The sequence below is a fragment of the Hemicordylus capensis genome, chromosome 1, assembly GCF_027244095.1.
Source record: "Hemicordylus capensis ecotype Gifberg chromosome 1, rHemCap1.1.pri, whole genome shotgun sequence".
Lineage (NCBI taxonomy): Eukaryota > Metazoa > Chordata > Lepidosauria > Squamata > Cordylidae > Hemicordylus > Hemicordylus capensis.
In genome coordinates, this window is record NC_069657.1 from 210,790,594 (window position 1) to 210,816,331 (window position 25,738).

General features: G+C 42.5%; 1 protein-coding gene across 3 annotated transcripts in view; it reads left to right on the plus strand.

Annotated features, from left to right (window-relative positions):
- The window catches only part of ANKAR (ankyrin and armadillo repeat containing), a 70,358-nt gene that overhangs the window by 6,450 nt on the left and 38,170 nt on the right, over positions 1 to 25,738 (plus strand). For all 3 annotated transcript variants that reach the window (XM_053272991.1, XM_053272995.1, XM_053272981.1), the window contains exons 4-13: positions 923 to 1,086; positions 2,734 to 2,849; positions 4,005 to 4,182; positions 5,859 to 6,078; positions 8,567 to 8,608; positions 9,349 to 9,396; positions 10,840 to 11,047; positions 11,444 to 11,652; positions 16,183 to 16,287; positions 23,712 to 23,956. In XM_053272991.1, coding sequence (XP_053128966.1) covers positions 923 to 1,086; positions 2,734 to 2,849; positions 4,005 to 4,182; positions 5,859 to 6,078; positions 8,567 to 8,608; positions 9,349 to 9,396; positions 10,840 to 11,047; positions 11,444 to 11,652; positions 16,183 to 16,287; positions 23,712 to 23,956 — 1,535 coding nt within the window. The remainder of the gene's footprint in view (positions 1 to 922; positions 1,087 to 2,733; positions 2,850 to 4,004; positions 4,183 to 5,858; positions 6,079 to 8,566; positions 8,609 to 9,348; positions 9,397 to 10,839; positions 11,048 to 11,443; positions 11,653 to 16,182; positions 16,288 to 23,711; positions 23,957 to 25,738) is intronic.

Here is a 25,738-nt window from a genome sequence, read left to right on the forward strand (position 1 = left end):
CTAACCTGGATTCTTCAAAAACAACAGGATCTACTTTCTTTTGTCACATAATGTCTGATTCTGTGCACTTCATCAGAGTTCAGATCTCCCTGTATTGCAGTAATGTATTTCCTTTACATTGCGATGCTGAAATTTTGCTTGGTATTTGCTACATTAGTAGCCTTCTGGGATCTCCAAGTGGTTATATTTGTTTTGGAAGCGAATTCATTCAAACTAGCTGGGCCGGGCGCAGAGCATCTGCGCCTCTGGCCAGCCAACCCACCCACCGCTGCCTTTTTGTCCCCCCCACCTCCCCCATGGCTTTCTGGCCAGCCGCTCGGACAGCCTGCTTCTTCACTCCCCCACCCACTTCTCCACCCCCTCTCTGCTTTCTGGCTGATGGGCCGGCTGGCCAGCCCACTTCTTCTCCCCCCAGCACCTGACCAACCGCCCCACCCTGCCGTTTTCTGGCCTGCCAGACCACTTTCTGGCCAGCCAGCATTTTCTTCACTATCCAGGCACTGCCACAGCCGCCATTTTCTTCCCTCCCACCCGTCCCATAGCTAGCCTATCCGGCAGCTCTCCAAACTCTCTCAAGAGCTGACACACATGGGATTAGCCAGGGGTATGCCTTAGAGAATTAAATATATAAATGGTGGAAGTTTTCATGCAAGGATGCTTAGGACCACAGTTGCAATGTTTCTTCAGGAAATAAATCTTTTGCAAACATGCTCTAGCTCAAGAACATTATAACAACAATGATGCATTTGGCCGACAAGCATTCATTTTCATTTGATGAAAATGCTTTAAATATATACCTTTGAGACTGCTTCTTTTGTTAATATTTTTTCCAATTAATATATTAATGAACTCCATTAATTAAATAAACAGCAATGGCTGTTGCTTTCTATTCTAAATGAAAACCCAGTCTTCCTTTTTGTAGATGACAAAGTTAAAACAGAACGTGAGTTGCCTCCAATTTTGCTCGGATCTGATTTTAAATGCCAACACTTTATGTATGCCCAGAATCAGTATTTCCATCTCCATGGTGGTATTGAATTTGATGTTGGCACTCCTTTACTTGAAGACGTCTCAGATGAGATTAAGGTATTTAATATTAACGAAATAATCTTTATTTATTGCAGTAACAAAGGGTTATTATACAGTAGTAATGGAAATACTAGGGTACTGTTTTATTGCATTTGTTAAAGAAAATGTATTAATTATAGCAGATTTAAAATTAAAATCAAGATTTTCAATTCAAGATTTAACTTTAAATTAAAATCAATAAATTAAATGCAAGATTTTGATTTAATTGGTTAAAAAAACCAGAGTTTTTTCTCTGTTTGGCTAAAAGCACTCATGTCTCTGAAACTAAAAAGACATCTGAAACCAAAGGACCAAATTGACTGTACTTGCACTCCATATAGTCAGTAAATCTCAGAGAGCAACTTGGAATAAAATTTTATAACTTAGGCTGTTTGGGGGACTTTCTATATGTCTATCATGGCTAGCAAATGAACATACCTTGCAATTTTCAATTATTTATTCAAAACATTCAGGTCAAACACTAATTTAACTGGATTGTATAACTACTAGGGATGTGCACGAACCAATTCGGCACCTCCTTAGGGAAGCACTGAACCAGCTTGGAGCACCCGCAGCCGAACCAGTTCGGCAGGGCAGGGAGCAGTTCCCTTAAGAAGCAGGTAAGCAGATCCTTATCTGCCACTTTAAGAAAGCACACATTATTGTTATTAAAGTATTTGCTCAGTTACCCTGCTAACTGATCAAACAGGCACCTTTTTAAAGTGGCGATTCTCTTTATTTAACAGGTGGAGAGCAACTGGCCCTATCCATCCCCAAAACAGCATATCTTCAGTGGTTGTTGATGGTGGCTATCTTATGATTCTTTTTTAGACTGTGAGCCCTTTGGAGCCAGGGAGGCTATCTATCTATCTAAACTGCTTTTGGAACTTTTGTTGAAAAGCAGTATATAAATATTCTTCGTCGTCATAGTTGTACTGGTTTTTATTTCAAAAAGGGGGCTCTAAAAATTGTGAACAAATCACCATAGTTGGAGAGTAAGCAACATTTACTCAAAGATAACCAAAGATAACCTAAACAGTGAAAAGAAATTCCTCATTACAGTAAAGCAGACATGAGAATCAGTCCTATCTATCTCCATCCACTCATAGTAATTGGTCTATAAATCAGCATGGCAATTACTGTGCAATGTAGAACATTGTTTCCTGATGCTTACAATTTGGAAACATGTGACATAAAGGCAAAACTGAGATGTTGTAATGCACAATGATGCCTTTATTTTGGGACTTCATACATCTAGAAATCAGCTTGATTTGCACACTGGAAATGACAATCCTTTAACTATCCAAACTAATATGGCAACACTTTTGAACAATTTACCACAGTTCAGTGGCAAACCTGAATTTCAAGGTGTAATGGAAAAACTATAGTTAGGAGAAAAACATTTACTAAGTCTTTCCCCAACAGTTTTAAAATATTCCTATTATTAGAAAAAGAGTTAGAGATAGTGATAGCATAAATTAACCATATATGCCATGTATGTAATTTTGCATACAGTTCTTAGTAGCGCTTTAGTCGGGTATTTTACTTAAAATTGGCAAGAAGTGTTAACTGGTGAAACTAGTGCTCAGTCTTGGTACAGCTAATATCAATACTTTTAACAATCAATACAATCGATCAGTTATTTTTTAATGTGTCTTTTTGTAGGCTGCCTATACAGACCTGCAAAGATGTGCAGCAAACCATCTTGCTCAACTGCTAGATCCAGATGCTCCATATAGAGAACATTATCCTATACCAGTAATGGATTTTGATGGCAGGAGGTAAAGAACACACAGAATGGTTCCTATTTGGTAGTAGGGAACCGCTCATTAGATAGAGTGCAAGATGTAGTTCAAAGCTGGGACCCAAACAGGCCCTCAGGTGCACACATGTGCTTCTCATACATTTGCCAGATCTCACTGTATAATTATATGTAAAATAATATTTCATTTGAAATTGGAATGGCCAGGGATGCTAACAGTGATTAACTTTTTCTGTTAGCTGCCCCATAACAAATTGTTCTCTGGGTGGCTCACAACAGAAAATTAAAACATAAAATAAAAACACATAACACATTTAATCAGACGAAAAGGATGAAAAGGAAAATACAAAATACAATACAAAGCAGCTTAAAAACTCATTTTAAAATTAGTTAAAAATCAGATCAAATCTGCAAATCAGAATTTAAAAGGCCTGGCTGAACAAAAAGGTCTTTACCTGGCATCTAAAATAACAAAGTGATGAAGCCAGGCAAACTTCACTGGGGAGGCTATTCCATAAATGGGGTGCAACCACTAAAAAGCCTTTTGACAGAGAAAAAGGCTTAAAAAAATAGTTAAATTTAAAAAATACATATTCAGATTATGGTCTCACTCTTTTTTGGTGCCTTATTTTAAGTTCATGTGTCCTCATTTTTTATTTTCATTATGGCTTGGGGCCTCAGTGGCCTGGGCCTCCATGGACCTCTGAGATAATCTGTTTATTCACACCTACCCATCATCCTTTCTTATCTGCCAAACTCCTGCTCTTTCTTTGTCCTCCTTTCCATGCCTAGGTTCTAGGCCTGCAGCCTAGGAAAAGAGGCACTAGTCCATCTTTACAGTGCCTAGATGCTAGTATGATATATTAATTTCCAGTGTTAATTATTCCATGGTTCATTTTAGATGATGAGAAACAGACCTGGACAACATGTGGTCCAGCAAGTTGAATGCAATATACCAGCCATATTTTGTGGCCTTCCAGGTGCTTGATCCCACCCACCCATCTCCATTTTGCAATCCCAGGCAGGCAGCAAAAATAGATGTAGGAAGCCCCTGATACATGGCTGATGGGCTGTGTATGGCTTGGTCTGAAGGCTTCATAAAGTACAGGCAACAACATATGTGAAAATATTCTGATGCATTGTTGTGTTGTCTCTGCCCCCCTGCTTGTTCCAGTTACTATGTGATCGGCATTGAACTTGAAGCTTTTTATGTGCTTTTTAAGACTCAGTGGTGGGGAGCTATAAATGAAATAATGAGCACACTTAAACCCAAAAGACTTCCATTAACTGATATTCAAGCAATGGAGATATTCAAGAAAAGATTTGGCTATAAGAAAGCGATTAAATGCAAGGTATGTTGATTACATCATTAATTCTCAAGCTTCTAGAGATGTGTCAGATTGTAAGTAATAATTTCTGACAGCAATTTCAAAGCTAATGTGGCAGTCAGTAGTAGTAGTAGTAAGTTTATTACGGTCCTTAGACCAGCTTAACGTTTAAAGCAGTCAGTCGGAACGATGCTTCTTTTCAGAACAGGCAATGAAAAGAAACTTATCTCTTGAGCAATGCAGTAGAATTTTTACAGCGAGATGATCAGATGGCAGAAACACAGACTTTGGTATTCTCTATTAAACATTTAAAAAATTGATTACTTACCCACCTTCATCCCTACTGCTATAGGGATCAATATCCTATTGCCTGGTCTTTCTTTTGCATCCTGTGGGCCATTCCAAACATACACATATATAACCATTTTTCTCTCCAACAGATAACTGTAGTAAACTGGCAGCTGAAAGTGTGAACGGATTCAATTGAAAAGTGTTGGGGCCATTCACCTGACCTGGTGGGTGGGGTGGCAGGCGGGCTGGGGGGAAGGCTGGTTCAACTCACCTTCCCCCGCAGACCAGTGCCTGACTGTTGCTGGGAGTGCGAACTGTGCTCCCAGACAATCCATGCTGCATGGCACAGCACGGAGCTCCAAAGGCCGGGAGGATGCGTCCCAACCTCCAGATATCCCACAATGCACTGCACAATGCACTGCACAATATGCCGTATCCACTGGGGCTGAATGTAGCCCAGTGAATGCACAATCCCGGAGCCCAAGTTAAGGGCTTGCTTGAGCCCTTTACCCAGGCTGAGAGCCAGGTTTCAAAGCTGAACTAGGCAGTGCTACCCCACCAGGATTGGGCCCGATCCTGGTGGTTCCCATGCGCAGCCTAACCCAGGCTGGGCTTCCCTAGCCTGGGTTAGGGTGCACTTGAGAACAGCCTAATTGTGTTTGAGGTGATGTCAGGTGATATCAAAGTTTATTTATTTTAATTAACAAATTTCGGTTAAAGTTCTGCCACTAAATTCTGTCTTTGGTGATCAATCTGTGATGTCCCATTCCCACAAGCAGGTTATCCCTTGCTGATAATCTTAGTTGCTATCCCCTGCACTTTTTCTTGTTCTAAAATGTCCTTTTGGAGTATTATAAAGTTGTTTTTGAATTTGGCAAATGATTTAATACACTTTGCCCAACACAAGTGGGGTTGTGTGAATGCTGTGATTCTGCAGGAGTACAGAAAGGTGCAAAATGTGATTCTGCTTCCTGGGAATTTGAGCTTTCATTTAAACAAGTTTCTTGTTCTTAAGTTTGTGAAGTTATGCTTGAAAATGTGTGGACAATACTTGCTGGAACCACAGATACCTGAGAGGTGGCTGCAATAGGTTTCCAGTGGTTGGGCCAGATCTTCAGGGACCTTTACACATCCCCTGACTAGCGACAGTAAAACTGATTATACAACTGAGTAAACATTGAAGAATAATCTATGCAAAATAAGATAAATTATGTGTTATCTCAATTTGCATAACCTATGCTTTCAGAATTCAGCTTTTCTTGGCACAGAATGTTAATATGTTTAGTGCAGAATACATATGCTGGAGTTCTGGATACAAGCAGCTATCATAAGAATGGATGGTATCAGTGGAATTCTCTGTAGTCTATTCATATCATGTTTCAATGTGCATCTTACTTTCATGACTTTAGAGTCTGACATATGGCATGAAAGCTGCTGCCGAAAGAGGGCTATCTGCTATCTTCCTTACATTCTGTCGTAAGACATCTATCTCCAGCCTCAGTCTTACAGATGAAGGTGGCTATGCCATAGTTCACCATGCTGCTATCCACAACCATATGTCAATTTTATCTCAGGTGATTAAGTCATATATAACCATCAATCAAAGGCGCACCATACCAGCTAGCCAAGGTAAGAAATACTGTCTGCTGAGAAGCCATAATGGTCACAACTCTCAATGTTCCCTCTCACTTTCGTGATCACAGGAGTCACTGCAACTCTGGGGCTGCTACAGAGTTGAAGTGCAGCTTCGACACTGGTGTGATCAAGCAGTTGCACTCACAGCACTTCCACAGTTTTCCCCATTTGCAACAATGGGGAGAACAAGAAGCATTGCTAGTGCAATGGCCCAATTTCTAGATCAGGGGCCTTCACCAGAGCTGGGGCTGCAATGTGACTCCACAGCAGGCCCAGGGTGCAGCATTGCCAAGGTGTGATGCTGGGCATTATGTCAGCCGGGGCAGTTAGTCAAAACTCCAAGATATCAGGCAAAAGCTTAATGCAGTGATTCTCAAACTTGGGTCCTCAGGTGTTATTGGACTTCAACTCCCATAATCCTCAAGCAAAGGCCACTGAGGCTGGGGATTATGGGAGTTGAAGTCCAATAACACCTGAGGACCCAAGTTTGAGAATCCCTGGCTTAATGTGAGAAACTGGGCAGTCATCCCATTTTGTCAGCTATACCAGGTGAAAGCACTTTCAGCCAGCATGGTGTAGTGGTTAGAGTGCTGGGCTAGGACCGGGGAGACCCGAGTTCAAATCCCCATTCAGCCATGATACTAGCTGGGTGACTTTGGGCTAGTCACTTCTCTCTCAGCCTAATCTACTTCACAGGGTTTTGTGAGGAGAAACTCAAGTATGTAGTACACCGCTCTGGGCTCCTTGGAGGAAGAGCGGGCTATAAATGTAAAAAATAAATTAAAATAAATTAAAACACTTGTGGAGCTCCATGGGCCACTGGAATCCTAGTAAATGTGAGGCTATGGGTTGCAGCTAGAATATTTGGATAGATGTTTCAGCCGCACAGCACAAAAACCTGGAGATCTATAACAGCCAGAGATGTTATGGCCTCAAAGGAACCATTGGGCCCATTTGATTAGACTCATGTTGACACAAAAGGATTGCACCTACTCATTATACACCAGAGAGAATAATTCCTATTTCCCTTTACTAGAGCAACTAAGTCAGTTTCCATGTCCAAACAAGGCTGAAAACTAGACTGAAATGTTTCTAGGTCAGGGGTCTTAACCTTTTTGCACCTACACATCCCCCCAGATCCTCAGGTATTATCCACAGGGGCCTCCATGCCATTTATATAGTGTATTTTCATAAGGCCTCAATTAAAATTAGAGAGAAAGAAATAAGTACTTATAATAGGTATTTTCAAGAATTTTATTCTGACTCATCAGAAAGCAAGTTAAATTCAGTGCAGCAAAAATTTCCACAGACCAACTGGATTTACCCCTTCGACCCCCCAGGAGTTCCATGGACCCCAGTTTAAGAACCCATGGTCTATCTATACCTGAAGTTCAGCTGCTACCACCAGTTGAAGCACTATTCCCAAGAAGGGGAGTTAGTGATTCGCCAAGTCAGAGCATTGCTTCAGCTAGCCCAGTACCATAACTGCAGAAGCCCTTTAGAGTCTCAGGTGGGATTGTTTCCTAGTCCTGCTACCCATGATCCTCTAACTGGAGGATCTGGTTGAACTCCATTCCAAGTCAACACCCAGATGTGTTCAGCCATTAGCAGATTACCACTTCCTAGCTTTGAATTTAATGTGAGTCAATGTGGTCCAATGGTTAGATTGTGGGAAACTTAGACTTCGGACATCCGGTTCATATTTCTGTTCAGGCATGGATTCACTAGAACTACATTTCCTAGTCTACAAAAGTAGATACTGTATATTAGTGATTTTCTATTCATAAATATATAAAACTGTAAAAGTTTATATATTACTCTCTGCTTTGCTATACTTGCTTTGATGTCATCAGCTGATCAACTTTGATGTGGGTCTGTATTGTCAAGGGTGTCACAGCCATTCTTAACTGATCTGATGTGCCATGCCTACTTTTGCCCAGTCGGCTCAGTGCATTGGGATTCACTTTAGACCTTAGAGTATGAATTCCAAGATCCATGAGCATCTTATGTGAAATTAGATCCTTTCATCTAGACAGTAATCTTTGGGCTTTTAATAAATCTGTTATAACTCATTCAATTGACTGCTTGTGGGAAAGTACAATTTTTACGCATGAGGCTTAATTTTGGAACTGTTTCTCTGTATTTTAGATGCAGATATAAAACTTACATTGATCAAAATGTTCATTTGAATAATAAATGCTTCCCTTTTGCATTCAGATAGCACAAGAAATGCTCAAAGGTGATTTAAGCCTTTTATGAAAATGCTCTAAGATTTTATATTTTTTATATTTTTATATATGATATATATATATATTCATTCAGAGAAAGAATACATTGTATATATTTATATACATTAAATTTATAATACATTAACTAATTAACACAATGCGGGGGTTATAGAGGCCACAGAAGAAAGTACATTGCAAGAAATTATAACAGCCAAATCATAATAAATATATTTTGTATATATATTTTGTCTTAGGAAAACGTTTTCAGAGAACTGATGGAAAGAGTGGCAAAATGGGTAAGCTATAAATAATTCGTTGTCCTGTGAATGTTTAAAATATGTACTAGGCAGCATCCAGACTAATACTGTCTTCCCATTAGACTGTTTCACCAGCATAATGATTTTTGCTGACTCCCCCTTCCTTCTGCTGCCTGAAAGTATGTTTCGCAGCACTTGAGAACATCTTTTGGAGAGCAGCAGGGGCAGCAGACGAAAGGAGGGGTTGACAAAAACCGAGGGCAACGGGCAAATCCAGTGGATGCTGCCCACTGTATACAAAATGAAACTGTGCTAGTTTTAAGAGATAACTTTAAGGGCAAAATTTTTATAGGGTCTATATCTTAGAGACAGTCCCCTACAAGACAGCTAGAGTGACTCATTTCCTGTGAACCTTTGGATTAGCAGAAATGTTCCCTTTGGGTTATCGAGGTGCAGAATCAAGCCCATTATAAGGAAAATTCATTCAGAAGTAACCAAGCTTGTTACAGTTTCATAACTGTGCTCTAGATAAACAACGTGGATATATTTGATTGCCATGTAGATTTGATTGTAGAGATTGCCCTGAAGTCGACAATGTCTTGTGATGACTTCAAAAATTCTGGATAGCTGAGATCACTGCATGACTAGAGTTTTGGATATTATGATATTATGAGTATCACAATAATATATTAATATTGCATTAAGAGCCCAGGTATATGATATTATCTGTAACCTGCTATCATGTAACTACTGTTTCAGCTAACAATAAATTTATTTAGTTTCAGGAATAGTAAGTTTCCTAGAAAAGGACACTCCTGTGGAAAGAAGTGAGTTGGAAGTAAAATTAATACTGTATTCTTTGCATGCAGTCAAGACATAGGAACATAGGAAGCTGCCATATACTGAGTCAGACCATTGGTCTATCTAGATCAGTATTGTCTTCACAGACTGGCAGCGGCTTCTCTAAGCTTGCAGGCAGGAATCTCTCTCAGCCCTATCTTGGAGAAGCCAGGAAGGGAACTTGGACCTTCTGCTCTTCATCTTGCAGTGCTCACACATCAAGTCTCCCATTCATATGCAACCAGGGCAGACCCTGCTTAGCTATGGGGACAAGTCATACTTGCTACCATAAGACCAGCTCTCCTCTCCTAAGGGCAGACCCCTTATAATTATTTAGTCTATTGCCATGATTTAATTCTATCTATCTATCTATCTATCTATCTATCTATCTATCTATCTATCTATCTATCTATCTATCTATCATGCTCACTCTATTTTATGTGATTCAGCAAACAAATGTGAATAATTATTATAACAAATAATGCATTTAGAGCATGGTAGCTCTGAAGTCAGGCTTCTGAAAACATGAGCCCCTACCCAGATAAAGTTAGTTATGATTAACTCCCACTGAAAGCAAGTTATGGCCAAGGAACATTATGTAAAATGCATAGTTTGCTTTTGTATGTGTGTGTTTTTCTTTTATAACAGCAGTTGTAGAGGGCAATTAGAATCAGGATTATGGCACACCAGGAGAGGCTTGGCCCATCCCCACCTATACAGCAGCTCCAACAAAAACAGACCCCCACAGGGCTGCACACACCACAGCCCAGATCAGCTGATACTTTTAAAGGAAATGCACACACATAAACCATGTGTTTCGTTGCAATAAGTGGTTTGTCCCTTAGTCACAACTTATTTGTTCCATGAGTTTCAAAAGTCGTTATTATAGCTGGTGACATGTAACATCATGGATCCTAGAAGGAGGGTGGCAGAGGTATACACCTCATAAAATTGGTCAAGAGACTGAGCCTCCCACCCCACCCCGGATGATTAGGCAAAAAAACACTTATGTTGCAATCAAGGCTCATTGATAAATAAGAAGGAGAAATGCAGCCCATTCTCTAGAACACAGCGACCAACTGCAGAGTCTTTCTTGCTGTGTGTTGGGAGCAGAAGAGATGAAGAGGCATCTTTGTGTGGAGAGATGAACCAAGCTGAGTTGGGGAGAAGAGCTTATGGGGGGGGGGAAGAGAGTGAGTTAATTTGTTGAGGTAACATTCTATAATATTCATTAACTGTGTATTTCTAGTACATGTGAAATCCCTTTTGGATTTAATTTAATATTTGCATTTTATTTATTTATTTATTACATTTAATTTAATATTTTATTTAATATTTATAATACCCATTTACAGCCTGCCTTCCCCTTTTGCCTCTGATGTTGTAAGCTTAAGGGCACCAGGTCGTTCATTCTGCTGCATCTTGTTCAGGTTGGGGTGCGACTGCTTTGCATCTAGCGGCTCAGTGTTGCTCCCTCGAAGCGCTTCATTTTCTCTTGGCTCTAAGAGCGGATTACCGGATTCCTGACGAACGCGGATGGCTGCCTATACACTCTGCTGCCTACTACGACAATATTGCCTGTGTCACGATTCTTTACCGAAAAAACCCAGAACTGCTAGAGATGGAAACAGCATCTCAGTAAGTAAACCAATAAGAATGCAGGCTCTCTAAGCTCTGATGTCACATGTCCCATTCTATTCTAAACCGCCCTGAGCCTTTTTGGAAGGGCGGTATACAAATCAAATCAAATCAAATCAAATCAAAAAATAATATTCTGGCCTTGAAGCAGGTTCTGAGGCCAGGGCATGCACAGTTTATAGTAGCTCATTCGACTGGATACCATGAAGTTCCTTGTAGAAGTCCTTAAGCCCTTGACAACTGGTTCTTTTTAGATCAACAGATGTTTTGAGGTTCCGCTCCATTTTTTACTGCTTTACAAAAATCATATGTGTAGTAAAGTCCTTTTATTCATCTTATTTAATTGTGTGTGAGAGTGTTTGTGTTTTTAAATGCATTTCCTTGTCTCTTCTACAGATATCGCTCCACTCCACTCTTGCTTGCAGCTACATCTGGAGCACTAGAGACTCTTCAATATTTGTTTTCCCTCAATGCCAACTGGCTGAAAAAAGACAGGGGAGGAAATAATATAATTCATTTGGCAGTGCTGAATTTTCATACAGAAATTCTGAACTATCTAATTGAACTAAAGAATCCTGATCTCCCAGTTTGGAATACCCTTGTTGGTAAGCATATAAAATATCTGATCTGTATAAAATGTTCCTTATTGATCTAGCTGAAATTTTCACAGCGCAGGAGAATAGAAAATATAAGGGCAGTTCAGACAACCATAAACTGGATAGGAGACGAGTCCTACCCAGATTTGAGAGCTGGGTGCATTCTCATGTTATGCTCATGTGCACGTACAAAGTAGGGTCAGAGGAGGGGAGCTTGGTCATCTGTCAAGCCCCAGCAGGGTAGGATGAGTGTGTCACAGATTCTGTCCCCAGCTTCAGAACAAGATAGGTGAGGGAATGGCCCTACCCACTTGGGCCTTGACAGATGATCAAGCACCCCACCACTGAGCTTGCTTTTTACAAGCACATAAGAACAAAATGGGAGTGTGCCCAGCTCCTGAAACTGTAGGACTTATCTTCTACCCAGTTTAAGGTTGTGTGAACTGCCCTATAGTCTAAAACTTATATTCACATCCCCCCAGAGAGATTCCTTTTCCCCCTGCTCCCCTATTATGACTAAGGGCAACTTCTGATATTGGCTTCCCTCCTGGAAAAAACCCCCTGAGGACATGATGCTGGTGTGGGGAAAAGCTGAAGGATAAGGTGTGATGTTACCTTCATAACACTGGAAAGAACCATGCTACTAGGTCTTCGCACGTTCAGAAAATTCAGATTCGGATTTGACCCAATCTGACTTTGACAATGTTGTATTCAGAGTCTATGGGTTCTGGCAATGTTGGATATTAGATCAGATTCGGAATTTGAATCTGAATTCCAACTTAAATTTGGATCCCCTCTCCCCCAGAGGTGAATGGAGAAATTTTAAAAAAATCACTAAAAATCACCAGTTGGTCCTAGAGCCTTGCCACAAATGTGGGGGTCAGAGCCTCCTGTAGTAAATTTGAAGAGAATTGGTCAATCCCTTGAGTTTTAGTAAATTTTTGAACATTTTGTAAAAACAAAAAGAAAAAAAGAGACTAAAAATGGTGACATCTGGCTTGTTTCAAGCCAGAACTTTACAAAAACTTCTGAAACTGAGGAGTCTGCTTGGACCATCATTCCACCAGCAAGTGGAGAAATCTGTCCTTTGCTTTCATGAAAAGGGGTAACAGCATGCCCCCTTTGCCCCCCCTTTATATTTCCAGAATGGATGAGCATACAGTTATGAAAGCTGGCACACATGATGTACACATTGACAGGACCCTTTGTAGTTTTTTTTTACAAAGCTATGGGTCACTCCTCCGATTTTGGGTCAATTTCTGAAAATTCTAAAAATGGCTAAAAATGGTGAAATCTGGCTTGTTTCAAGCCAGAACTTTACAAAAGGTTCTGGATCTGAAGCCTTCCCTAGGACCATCATTCCACCCCCATATGGAGGAAAAAGATATTCCTCAGAGTTCTTATTATTATTATTATTGTTAGTTGTATTTATTTTTTATATAAGCAGACAGACATTGCTGCCCTAGTAACTTCAGAATGCATTTACTCTGCACAGAACCAACCTTTTGTAGCTGGTCTGTGCTTTACTTGTGGCTTGTACAGTTCTTTTCCTATGTGTTTGTGCTTGTGTTTGATCCTGCCATTTTAGATACAAATCTACACACTACTGTAGTCCTGTTTAGCACTATAAAGCAACAGATGTTTTCCATATTTCTCTGTATCTCTGCTGATGAGCAATTGAGATTTGTGTGCTTGTGTGTTTCTATTTTGATCCCACTGATTAGCTACAAATCTGCACTTTGCCAGTTATTGCTAAGGAACCTGCCTAGTCCTGGCTCCATCTCCGTAGCTGCCCACAATTGGCTCCACCTCTCAATATCTGTGGCTCCACCCATTACCTGCACTGCTTAGTACCCCCCTCCCCAGTCCCAGGACCCACCACTGTTAAAGCATTGCATATTTAAACTTATGCATTTTTCTCAAGCTTCCCTTCCCCTCCCCCCCAAAAAACCCTTGAAAAATACACTAAAGTGCATGATTTTAGCCAGTATTGAACCCTGGGTGATAATCCCACCAAAACACATCACAGGCACTATTTTCTAAATTCCAAAATTCCAACGTATATCTGACATTAATTTTGACATTTTGGAATTAATTCTGACTTTATTGGTTTGATTGGGCTCAGGAATCTGATTCGGATTTAACCTATTTTTATTGATTTATCACAATTTCAGTTAAAATCCAACTTTTCAAATCCGAATTTGCATAGGTCTGCATGCTACAACCTTGCCTGCACCAAAAAGTTAATACCAGTAGGAACCCTGAGTCACTACATGGTGGTAGCACAAGACTGTACACAGGCCAAGGGGAAAATCTTGACATCTAAATGCACATTTTCTTTTCTTTCTTTCTTTCTCAAATCTATATACTGCTCAAACTTTCGTCCCTGTATTTTAAACATATTAGTATCCCGCCTCCCCCACAAAAAATTATGAAAATAGATGTAATTATGATCATGGTGTGAGAGAAACACTTTCAATTAAATATTGATTTACCATAGGTTTTGTGAATGTCTGCATTGCTGCCACTACACTTGCAATCCAAAACACAGTTAGGCATACATATGCTGTAAGTGCTTCAAGTAACTTTTTTTAAAAAAGTATTTATATACATGGCCACTGGTGAAGAACTGAATAAAATAATAAGAAATCAGAGGTATGCTTAATTATTTTTTTAGCAACAATGGATGATCCAAACTGGATTATTTATCTGATTGTGATTAAAACTTCCAAATGGGTAGCCTGTAGCATCAAGAAAGTCTGTAGCATCAAGAAACTGTGTCTCTTTAAAGCCTAACAGATTGATAGAAGCATATGTAGATGAAAGTCCATCCATCAGATACAATAACTGACATGATGCACAGCAGTACGGAGCCATAATGCTCCACCCTGGGACTGCCACAGACTTATATGCAGCTTTGCCGTTGTAGAGATTGGTGTGGTTATGCAAGCAGCACTGCTGCAGTTTCTCACATTTGTGACCATGGGAGAAACTGTGGTAGAGCTGTTTGTGCAGCCACCTGTTCTCTACAGCTTCAGGCAGGCTGCTTACAAATCCGCAGCAGCTCAGGGGTGGAGTGTTATGGCTCTGTACCACTGTGCTTTATGTTGGCCATTGAGTTTCATACTCAGCTGGCAAGTATATACAGTACTTGGGTACAAAGAGAGAAACCATTGTAAACCATGGGATCCACAGACAACAGAATGCAAGAGAGATGTCTGTGCTACTAAATGTATATAAAATATGCACAGTGACAGTTAACAATAGCAGTAATCCTCCCAGCTTTTCTAGTTAACATTTGTAGTGTGAGAGGAAATGGTTACCTTAATTCAAGCCTGAACAGATGGAATAATATTTTCTGTTAAACCTTAATTCAGTAGTTTCACACTAGAGTCTCCTTTTGAAGTTCCTTTGTTAAAGAATGGTGACATTCAGGTCAGCAACAGAATGTCCTGGGAAGCCGAAATGTAAATATAAAGATACTCAGGTTATGCTGATTTGGGTGATGGGGATACTGAAATTGTTAAATTGTTAGGACACTTCTCCATGACCAGAAATTCTGATACATGTCTAGACGGTATGATTACTTGAAAAATCTGAACCCAAGACATTTGTACACCTACCCCTCAAAGTGCAGTAGCTCATAGTGTACCAGCAAATGATTATGGTGCTTCCAGAAAAATTGAAATTTGATGTACACTATACACACCACAAACACACAGCCTGGACTTGGCTGCTTGTGAGAATCACCAGGATCCACGTGGATCTTGGTGCTGCCGTGGTGCCAAGCCTGGTTTTCAAGCCCAGCTTTTAGCCAGAGTTAACAGTGCTAACATTCCGTTAACCCAGGCTCCAGGATCATGCAAGCTGCTTGTAACCCACACTGACACAGAGATAGGAACTCTAAAGTGCCCGTCCCCTGGGGGTATCACCCAATGCATCATACTCATCGCACGGTGCATAGAGGGATTCTCCTAGCCTCTGGAACACTGCATCGGTCGCTGGCATGGCGATCGTGTGCACGGTAGCACTGCACAGCTAGGGCGAGTATGAGATCTCCCACCCACATGATCATGTGAAAGGCCCCAAAGATCACTAGAAAAAATATAATGGGAACATATTTACACCTAGCTGCAAGTGCCTGCAAGTGTCGTGAAGTTCGTCTCTTAACTGAGGCTGTCATTGCAAGAAAGAGCAAGCCAAAACCACACATGGGGCCAGCATGTTGGGTTATTGGAATTTGATTGCCTCTTGAGATTGGGATTTGGGGGAGGAGTACTTCCAGTAGCAGGACCATGCATTTATGCTTGCAGAATGGAAGCCTCATTTACTAGCTAATAAGAATTGGCATACTTCAAGATCTTTTCCTTATCATTTATTTTCCAGTTAGTTCACAATGATCAATTGTCTTGTAGTTATTGCAAAATGAGAGCTGAAGGGGTAATATTCCTTCCTTATCCACTCCCCAAAATTTAATCAGAATGTAATCCTTGGATGCAGCCAGCAAGCACCTCCAGTTTACTATTTTATTCTGAACAGGGATGATGACCTGTGAAAACTATTTCAGGAGGGAAATGGCAATAAGGTGTTTAGAAGTGCTTTGTCTTGCCAAAGAAGACTATTGGCAGTGCATACTGGACGCAGGTGAGATATTTTCATTTGCTTTATAGGACATAGGTTGCCATATAAGTACCTGCACTTTCATCCATTATTAATACCAATTTACACAACACATCATAGTATGTGTGTATTTTTTAGCCCCCTACAGGGGCATAGCAAGGTTGGAGTGGGCCCAGAGACAAGGTTTTAAAATGGGGCCCCCCTCACTGAAGCTCAGCTCATGAAGTAAAGAAATCTTAAATGAGGCTGAATAAATTATTTTTTTAAAGGTTTTGTAAATTGTGGACAATGCAAGTCATTTAATGGTACTAGAGAAAGGCATGCTGTTCTGGTAGCTCCAGGTCTTAACACTCCCATCAATTTTGGAGGATGAATACAACTGAAGGAAGCCCGGGGGTGGGGGTGCATGGCTGGGGAAGTCAGTCATGTGACTTGCCTCGGGGGGGGGCAAGGCAGTGGGCCCCCAGACAACTGTCTCCCCTTGCCCTATTACAGTTATGCCCCTGGCCCCCTATCTCCAAAGGGCTCACAATCTGAAAAGAAACATAGAGTAGACACTAGCAACAGCCACTGGAGGGATGCTGTGCTGGGGTGGATAGGGACAGTTCCTCTCCCACTGCTAAATATAAGAGAATGATCACTTTAAAAGGTGCCTCTTAGCTCAGTTAGCACTAGCAGGGCTCTGCAAGCTCATCGAAAGCAAAGACGCAGTTTAAAACCACAGAGCCAGTGTGCGTGCACACACACCCCTTCCATGAACAGCACACTGTGCTGTATGCCAAGCACTCCTATGAACAGATTTCAAGAATAAGCAAAATCAATAAAAATCAGTAAAAGGAGATTAATGGAATGCTGATTGGCTTTTCCTCACTGACATTTCAAAATGCATTCCAATACAGAAGATATGTCATTTTCCTGTCACTTTCTTCTGTGTTATAATATGGTTTGCTTTCTCTAGTGATAAGCCTGTAGGTGATTAGCAGCAGTGAGAATGTGGATTGGGTGCCTAAACATGTGGATTGTGCATGACTAGCATTCTAATTCCAAGTGTTTGTCCTCAAAGTTGGTTCTACAGACACACCCTAAATTTCAGGAACAATTGGCAAAGGGTGGCTGAATCAGGAAGTATCTAGCCTTGACCATAGCAGCTAATAGTGCCTCCACAGTCTAACAATATCTGTTCTTATGAAGGCCTTTGGAGCTAAAGATTATGGTTTATAATATGCCAATATCTCCTCGAGAGAAGATCTATGGAAGAGCTTACTCTGCTTTATCAATGTATTTGTGGCACGGAAAAAGCAGAAGATGTACCCTCTCTTTTACACTGTCCCCTGTATGACAATCCTAGGCAGAGATTTCTGGGGTTTCTCATCTGTACAATAGCACACTAGCCAGTGAAAGAAATAATTTGCAGCCTGTTTTCTGATCACATATTTATTACTTAAGCACTGGTATTGTTTGCTGTAGCTGCTAGAAAGGTGACCTAAAATATTTGGTTGAGAGTGCAGTTAATTGTGGTGGAGGGGAACCATTTACTTCAAAATATTTACTTCTCTGGGATTTTGTGAGTACAACTCTGCTTTTTTGGTCTTATGAATGACTGAAAGACCTATGTGCTATAAATGATAGGACTTTGAATAGTGGTTAACCATTATTTGCTCCTGTAAGCAGTAGATAAACTTAAAATAAAATGAAGAGCTGAAGGTGTGTCTTGTGGTAAAATATAGAACAGGAAAGGGTAAAACTATATATATAATACGCTAAGGTTGTATGTGGCAAGCCCTACCCACACAGTGCTTTACCAATCAGAGGTAACCAAGCAGAAGCACTGTGGTGATTGGGCAGTGGGGATTCCATATGCAGATGGGGAGGAGGAGCGGATAGGGGCGAGTGAACAAGCAAGTGAGCAGCAGGGAGGGGCAAGTGAGTGAGCGGGCAGGGGGCGAGCGAGGGGCGGGGAAGTGGCGAGTGGTGGGGAGGGGTGAGTGAGCGAGTGAGCAAGCAACCAGGGAGAGGGTGAGCAGCAGGGAGGGGGCAAGCAAGTGGGCAGCGGAGTGGGGTGGCTGGCACTGAGCAATAAAGCAGGGGCTGTGGCAGGCGGCAAGGAGAGCAACAAAATCCTAGCGCACAGATGTTCTGTGCAGGTTCAGATAGTTTTATATAATATCAGAGAGAAGAAAGCAACATTTATTAGCATGTTTACAAATATGCTTGTAATATATTAAATTTTGTGTTGTAAGCTGCTTTTGCGTTCTCAAAAGAAAAGTGGGATATATATTTAAAAAAAATAATAATAAAAATAATGGATATCTTTCCTTGAGACTCTGACAAAGGGATGGCTCTCAACAGGAATTTGAGATTATTATGGAGCTTATTATTCAGGAGCCATGCTGGGTCTAGGAGAACCCCAGGCTGTGTACCTGTTCTTTCAGAAGGAGTGCAATCCCATCCATAACAGGTTGGAATCCCTCTCCCTGATCAGCTCTCCTGCTGACCATCAGAACCCCCCCCCATCTTGTCTGGATTAAGTCTCAGCTTGTTTGTCCACATCTAGCCCAAGACAGCCTACATCTATCTCCTGGTTCAGAACATGTATACACTCCATGAGATCAGATGACATATAGTGAGATAAAGCTGGGTGTCATCTGCATATTGATGACACCACAGCTCAATTAAGCGACTCTGATTGCATCTGAGGGTGCGGTTGGATGGTCTGCTGGCTTTTGTCCCGGGACCAGTGGCAGCCCATAAACGTGCCACGGGGGGGGGGGATGGCGGGGGGAGGCACCTTTAAGAGTCAATGAATTCGGTGCTTACCTCCGCTCCCACCGCACTTGAACGCTGTTCGGTGAAGCAGCATGCCGCCTAGCAGCCCCTGAAGCAGAGAATTGCCTCCGTCACTCACCTGGCTGCTGGCGGGGGCTCAGCTCCGTGGAAGCCAGGTAAGTGGCAGAGGCAGTTCCCTGCTGCAGGGGCTGCTGGGAAGCACACTGCTTCGCTGAACAGCATTCAGGTGCAGCGGGAGTGGAGGTAAGCACTGAATCCATTTACTCTTAAAGGAGAGCTGGTCTGAGGAGGAGAGCTGGTCTTGTGCTACCAAGCATGACTTGTCCCCATAGCTAAGCTGGGTCTGCCCTGGTTGCATATGAATGGGAGACTTGATGTGTGAGCACTGCAAGATATTCCCCTTAGGGGATGGAGCCGCTCTGGGAAGAGCAGAAGGTTTCGAGTTCCCTCCCTGGCTTCTGCAAGATAGGGCTGAGAGAGATTCCTGCCTGCAACCTTGGAGAAGCTGCTGCCAGTCTGTGAAGGCAATACTGGGCTAGATAGACCAATGGTCTGACTCAGTATATGGCAGCTTCCTATGTGCCTCCCCCCCCCCCCCCCGCGCGCCCCTGCAGTGCGTTCATGGGTCACCACTGCCTGGGACTGTGTTCCAAGATGGAAATTTAGCCTAATTTAGAATGCACATTTCTTTAGGTGTGATCTCCACCCTTCCCAGGCTATCTGCACAGGTTTAGGTTCGCATGACTTTCTCTCTGACCTAAAATGAAAGTGTTCCATTATGTTTTTGTCTCTGCAACAGTCTCATGCAAGAGAGAGGCACCTATGTTATAGCACAGCACTGAAGACTGCAGAGGTGTCTGCAAAACACCCACACTGTATGTCTTCTGCAGCATACTTTTATCAAAAGCAGTTTAGGTTAATGTTTTCAGATCCTGGCTGACACCCTGACTAATGCAGCGTGGATAGGCCAGCAACATACGTCTGTGCTGTGGAGAGTTTTCCCACTATCGCCACACCCATGTACGCAGTAGCAGGGAACAAATTTCGGCCATCTGCTCTGCCTCTGGAAGGTGACCTGTGTTATTCAGAAATATGTTCCCGATGGCTGTGCAACCCTCAGGACATATGTTCAGGTGGTGCAGGGCACTCCTGGAGGCAGAGCAGAGTAGATCGCTGTGCAGCTAGAAAAGCTTTCCACAACACAAAAAGCTTTCCTGGACACCTTTGCTTGGTATATCCACCCTGTGCTGGCCAGGATGTTGGCCACAGCATTTTTATTGTGGTTGTAATAGCTGATGCATATATTGGCGTATATACTGTGCAAGGGAATGCATGGAGCTTGAGATGTGTCTAAACAGGTCTGATGGAGTAGCAGGGCAGCCGTGCTTTGTGGTAAGGACTTTGTGCACACAGCTGAATGACGTGACACCCATTGGGAATATGGATGTCTCGTCATACAGCGCAAAAAACCCTTACCACAAAGCGCTGCTGCCTTGAGGTACAGCCGCTTCAGAGCTGTTCAGAGCTGAAGGGGTGAAGCCCCTTCAGAGCAGATGCACGGGGGGACAGACAGCAATCTAGCCACCTGCAGCCCTTGTGCAGTATTTCAACCATTGTCTTGATTGATTCAATCACTCATTCGTGCTTATGCTATTTTAATGTTTTTGCTATAATTTGTTTAGTTGATAGACCTGACTTTATGGAAAGACACCATATGGAAAAACAATTAATATATTAATACACAAAATTGCTGTTCTTGGAGAGCAGCATTGTGAGCTTTTTTACAAGACCCACTTCTATTCAACAATCAAATGCAGGTTACTCAAAGCTTCCACACAAGTTCCAAGCACTATCTCTCTTACTCTTTCTACAAATGCTGCCGCAGGCTTTTCCACACTACTTCCCAACGTGCTCCTATGTCCAAATATTGAGCAGGGACCTCATGTGACTTCCACAAGGCCACCTTGCCTGCCAGCTCTTGCCCGCCTGCTCTTGTTATTCCAAGAATGACCTCTACCTTTTCGTTACCACTTTTGTAGTGGGTTCTTCTCAAAATGGAAGAGCTGGCTGGCAGGTGACACTCTGAAAAATGTGCGAGGTCCTGAACTTCTTCGACATGGTCTTTGTCTTTTACACCAATGGGCTATGCGCCTGCGCAGAGACCTCGTCGGAACCTAACAAGCTCATTTCTCCTGCTTTGGGCAGGAACCCTGCCCCCAGCCACTAGCAGGAACTTGTATGCATAGGGAAGAACTGGGTGTGTGGACAGAACTGGGTGTGTTTTGCTTGCTGTTTTCACTGCCAGAGAGACAAGAGACCTGGAGCAGGAGCTGTTGCAGAGAAAACAGCAAGCAAAACTTTAGTAATTGCATGTCTGATCCTTGCTCATGCACACAAGTTGGATCCCATCCTTACAGTTTCCACCAGACCTTCTTGTTTTTCTGAGTTGCCTGGGAGCTCCTCTTGCTTCCCAATTGCTTCAGCTTCTATGGGCCGGCATTCCATACATAGCAATGCCCATGCTGCTGCGGGCACCGAAAAGAACATCCATGCTGTTGCGCAAGAGCGTTATTGCACTACTACTTAACCCATCACACTTGCGCAGCAATGCATCAGTTATTGCCAATGGAAGTATCATTCTGCAGGTGTGATTGCATGATTTTAAGGAGTGCTGCTGCACAACACTGCAGGTGGTTCAGAACCGCCTGCATTACTCTGCATGGAATGCAAGCCATGACCTTTATACAACAGCCCCCACTTCTTGCTATGTTGATCTAAACCAGGCAGAAACTTGAAATGGTTTCTAAAATAATGTTATCTTATAACTGTGGGGAGGGGAAATGTAAATTCCTCTTATGTGATTCGACTAGATCAGTTTCAGTTTGTGACTCCTGAGGATGTGGACAAGCTGCTTGGAGCGGTGAGGCCTACCACTTGTTCTCTTGACCCTTGTCCAACATGGCTAATTCTATCTAGCAGGGAGGCTGTTGTAGGTGGCCTGGTAGAAATCATAAATGCTTCTCTGAGGGAGGGCAGGATGCCTCCTTGTCTTAAGGAGGCAATTATTAGACTGCTTCTAAAGAAGCCTGCATTAGATCCCTCAGAGTTGAGCAATTATAGGCCTGTCTTTAACCTCCTGTGGCTGGGCAAGGTTATTGAGAGGGTGGTGGCCTCTCAGCTCCCAATGGTCTTGGAGGAAACTGATTATCTAGACCCATTTCAAACTGGCTTTCAGACGGGCTATGGGGTGGAGACTGCCTTGGTCGGCCTGATGGATGATCTCCAATCGGCAATGGACAGAGGAAGTGTGACTCTGTTGGTCCTTTTAGACCTCTCGGCGGCTTTCAATACTATCGACCATAGTATCCTTCTGGAACGTCTGAGGGTGTTGGGGGTGGGAGGCACTGTTTTACAGTGGTTCCGCTCCTATCTCTTGGACAGGTTCCAGATGGTGTCAATTGGAGATTGTTGCTCTTCAAAATCTGAGCTTAAGTATGGTGTCCCTCAAGGCTCCATACTCTCTCCAATGCTTTTTAACATCTACATGAAACCTCTGGGAGAGATCATCAGGGGATTTGGAGCTGGGTGTTACCAGTACGCTGAAGACACCCAGATCTACTTCTCCATGTCAGCTTCTTCAGGAGCTGGCATATCCTCCCTAAATGCCTGCCTGGAAGCAGTAATGGGCTGGATGAGGGAGAATAAACTGAAGCTGAATCCAGATAAGACAGAGGTACTTATTGTGCGGGGTGAGAACTCCAGAGATGATTTTGATCTACCTGTTCTGGATGGGGTCACACTTCCCCAAAAGGAACAGGTCCGCAGTCTGGGAGTACTTCTGGATCCACACCTCTCCTTGGTTTCTCAGGTTGAGGCGGTGGCCAGGGGTGCTTTCTATCAGCTCCGGCTGATATGCCAGCTGCGTCCGTTTCTCGAGATCAATGACCTCAAAACAGTGGTACATTTGTTGGTAACCTCCAGACTTAACTGCTGTAATGCGCTCTACGTGGGGCTGCCTTTGTATGTAGTCCGGAAACTTCAGTTGGTTCAGAATGCGGCAGCTAGGCTGGTCTCTGGGTCATCTCGGAGAGACCATGTTACTCCTTTGCTGATGGAGTTACACTGGCTGCCGATAGGTTTTCAGGCAAAATACAAAGTGCTAGTTATAACTTATAAAGCCCTAAACGGCTTAGGTCCTGGGTATCTAAGAGAGCGTCTTCTTTGCTACGAACACCACCGCCCATTGAGGTCATCTGAGGAGGTCCGTCTCCAGTTACCGCCAACTTGTTTGGTGGCCACACAGAGACGGGCCTTCTCAGCTGCTTCCCCGATATTGTGGAATGTGCTCCCTGCTGAGTTACGATTGTCCCCATCTCTGGCTATTTTTAAAAAAACATTTGAAAACCATTTTTTTACCCAAGCCTTCTCAGGTTTTTAATTAAAAATACTGTTTGTTAATTTTATGGTTTTTAAATTATTTTATTGTTTTAACTTTTATATATGTGTTATATGTTGCATTGTTTTAATTTTTATATATGTTTTAATTGTTAGCCACCCAGAGACGTATGTTTGGGTGGGATATTAAATAAATAAATAAATAAATAAATAAATAAATAAATAAATAAATAAATAACTGGCAGTTGTTTTCTCCTGTGTCTCAGGTACTATCCCCTCACTAATCAACTTGCTAAAAAGCAAAATAATCAAGCTGGAGTGCATAACTCTAGGGGTGCTGAGTAACATCACAACCCATGATTCTATTGCTAGAGCCTTTGTAGAAGCAGGAGGCATCCCTATATTAATTAAGCTATTGATGTCTGAGGAACCTGAACTGCTGGCTCGCTGTGCTGTCGTTTTATATGATATTGCCCAGTTGGATGATAATCAGGTTGTCATTGCTGAGCTGGTAAGCCTAATTCAGACATCTGCCATCTTCCTCTGTTTTCCCTCTTTAAAAATGAACTAGAATGAAAAGAGAATGTGCTTTTACAGCAAGAGGTAAGTCTCATAACTGATGAAACTTATCAGATATGTTATCTTTTTACAGGTGTTTCAAGGTAGACAGAGGCAGATTAAGCTTTTTGCTACTGATAGACGACCAAAGATTTGCCACCCCAGCAAGCGTTCCACAAGTAAAGGGTTTGTGGGGGTGGGGAGGGGATTAAATCTGCTTTTAATACCTTTTAAAGCTGCCACTGTGTGATAGTGGCGAGAGCTCCTAGTGGGCCCGCCTGCCTCCCAAATCATGATGGGTTGGGCTGTCTTCACGCAGCAAAATGGGCCAAAAATGGCCTGACCTGTCATTATTTGGTAGGGAAGTGATCCCATTAGGAGCTCTTGCCACTATCTCCACCACACCACCGCTGCGCAACAGCAGTTTTTAAAAGTTTTAAAAGCAGATTTCACTATCCTCCAGTTTCCCCCCACAAGTGCAAATGGAGGATTAACGCATAGGCAAATTTGCTACTCCTCAAAATTTGCCACCATAGGCAAGTGCCTACTTTGCCTATGTGCTAATCTGCCAGTGACGGTAATCCGCCACTGAATTTGCCACATCAGTATTCTAAACAGCATACTGCAGATGTAGTGCTGGCTTCCTTATTATTCCTTGATTAACAAATTGGGAGCCAGATGTATTTTCCCTTCGGGCACTCTCGTATCTCACCTTTACCATGATTAAGTGTTACATTGCAAGCAATTTTAATTGTGATTAAAGTTATGCAGAGTTTCTCTGCACCCTGGATCCCACCTCAACAGGGTTTTGGGCACCCCAGGTAAAGTTTGGTTTTGGCACACCCCCCCTGCAAGCCAAGAAGTGCTGAGCCCCAGCTTTAACTTGAGCCACACAAGCTGCTCATCCATGAGGTCAAATGATCAGCCCGCACAGATGACCAGCAAATGACTAGTCTGCGCTCGTTTGAGGATACAGTGGGAAAGAGTTCCCAGTTTATTATGGGGGCAAACCTCTAACATTTCAGAGATGATCAGATACCACTGTTAATCTGGAAATCCAGTCCAAAACAACTTCTTTTCAGAAATGAACTCTGCGGCAGGCAATTCATATTCAAGAGAGGGAATGCAGATTATGATATAGGTGTTTTTTTGGAGGTGCAGTGAGCAAAGAAGGCTGTATTTTGGGCTGCAAAAAATGTGCTGGCTCTTTAGGGAACAGGGTGGAGTATTACATATTATCTTCTTATACCACTGTGCAGTCCTTCAGGGGTGAAATACAAGAGATTGAGAAGGAATAATTGGCAATGCTATCTTCTGGCACATCTGTGTGCCCCCCCCCATAATTTGTGGCCTAGGCGATCGCCTATGTCTGCCTAGTGGGTCGGCCCTCCACTTCAGTCCACAGATTCAGATCCTGGCTAAAAGGGCACTCTAGTTAACCTTTACAGCAGTTATTGGTGGTATTGACATACCACTTAATCACAATTTAGGAGAGAGGAGCTACCAAGTTGGAGTGTGCATTCCTGAAGGCAGCTTCTGCTTGTACTGTAGTTAACAGGAAGGCACTAGTGGCTGACATGCACTAACACTGTGCGCCCTGAAAAACATTTTGCATGAGCCCCTTTTCTGCAATCCTCTGTGCTCCAGAAAATATGTTCCTGACCACCACTCCGCCCCAGGACATATTTCAAAATGCACAGTGGGCTGCAGAGGGAAGGGGAGATTGGTGAAAATT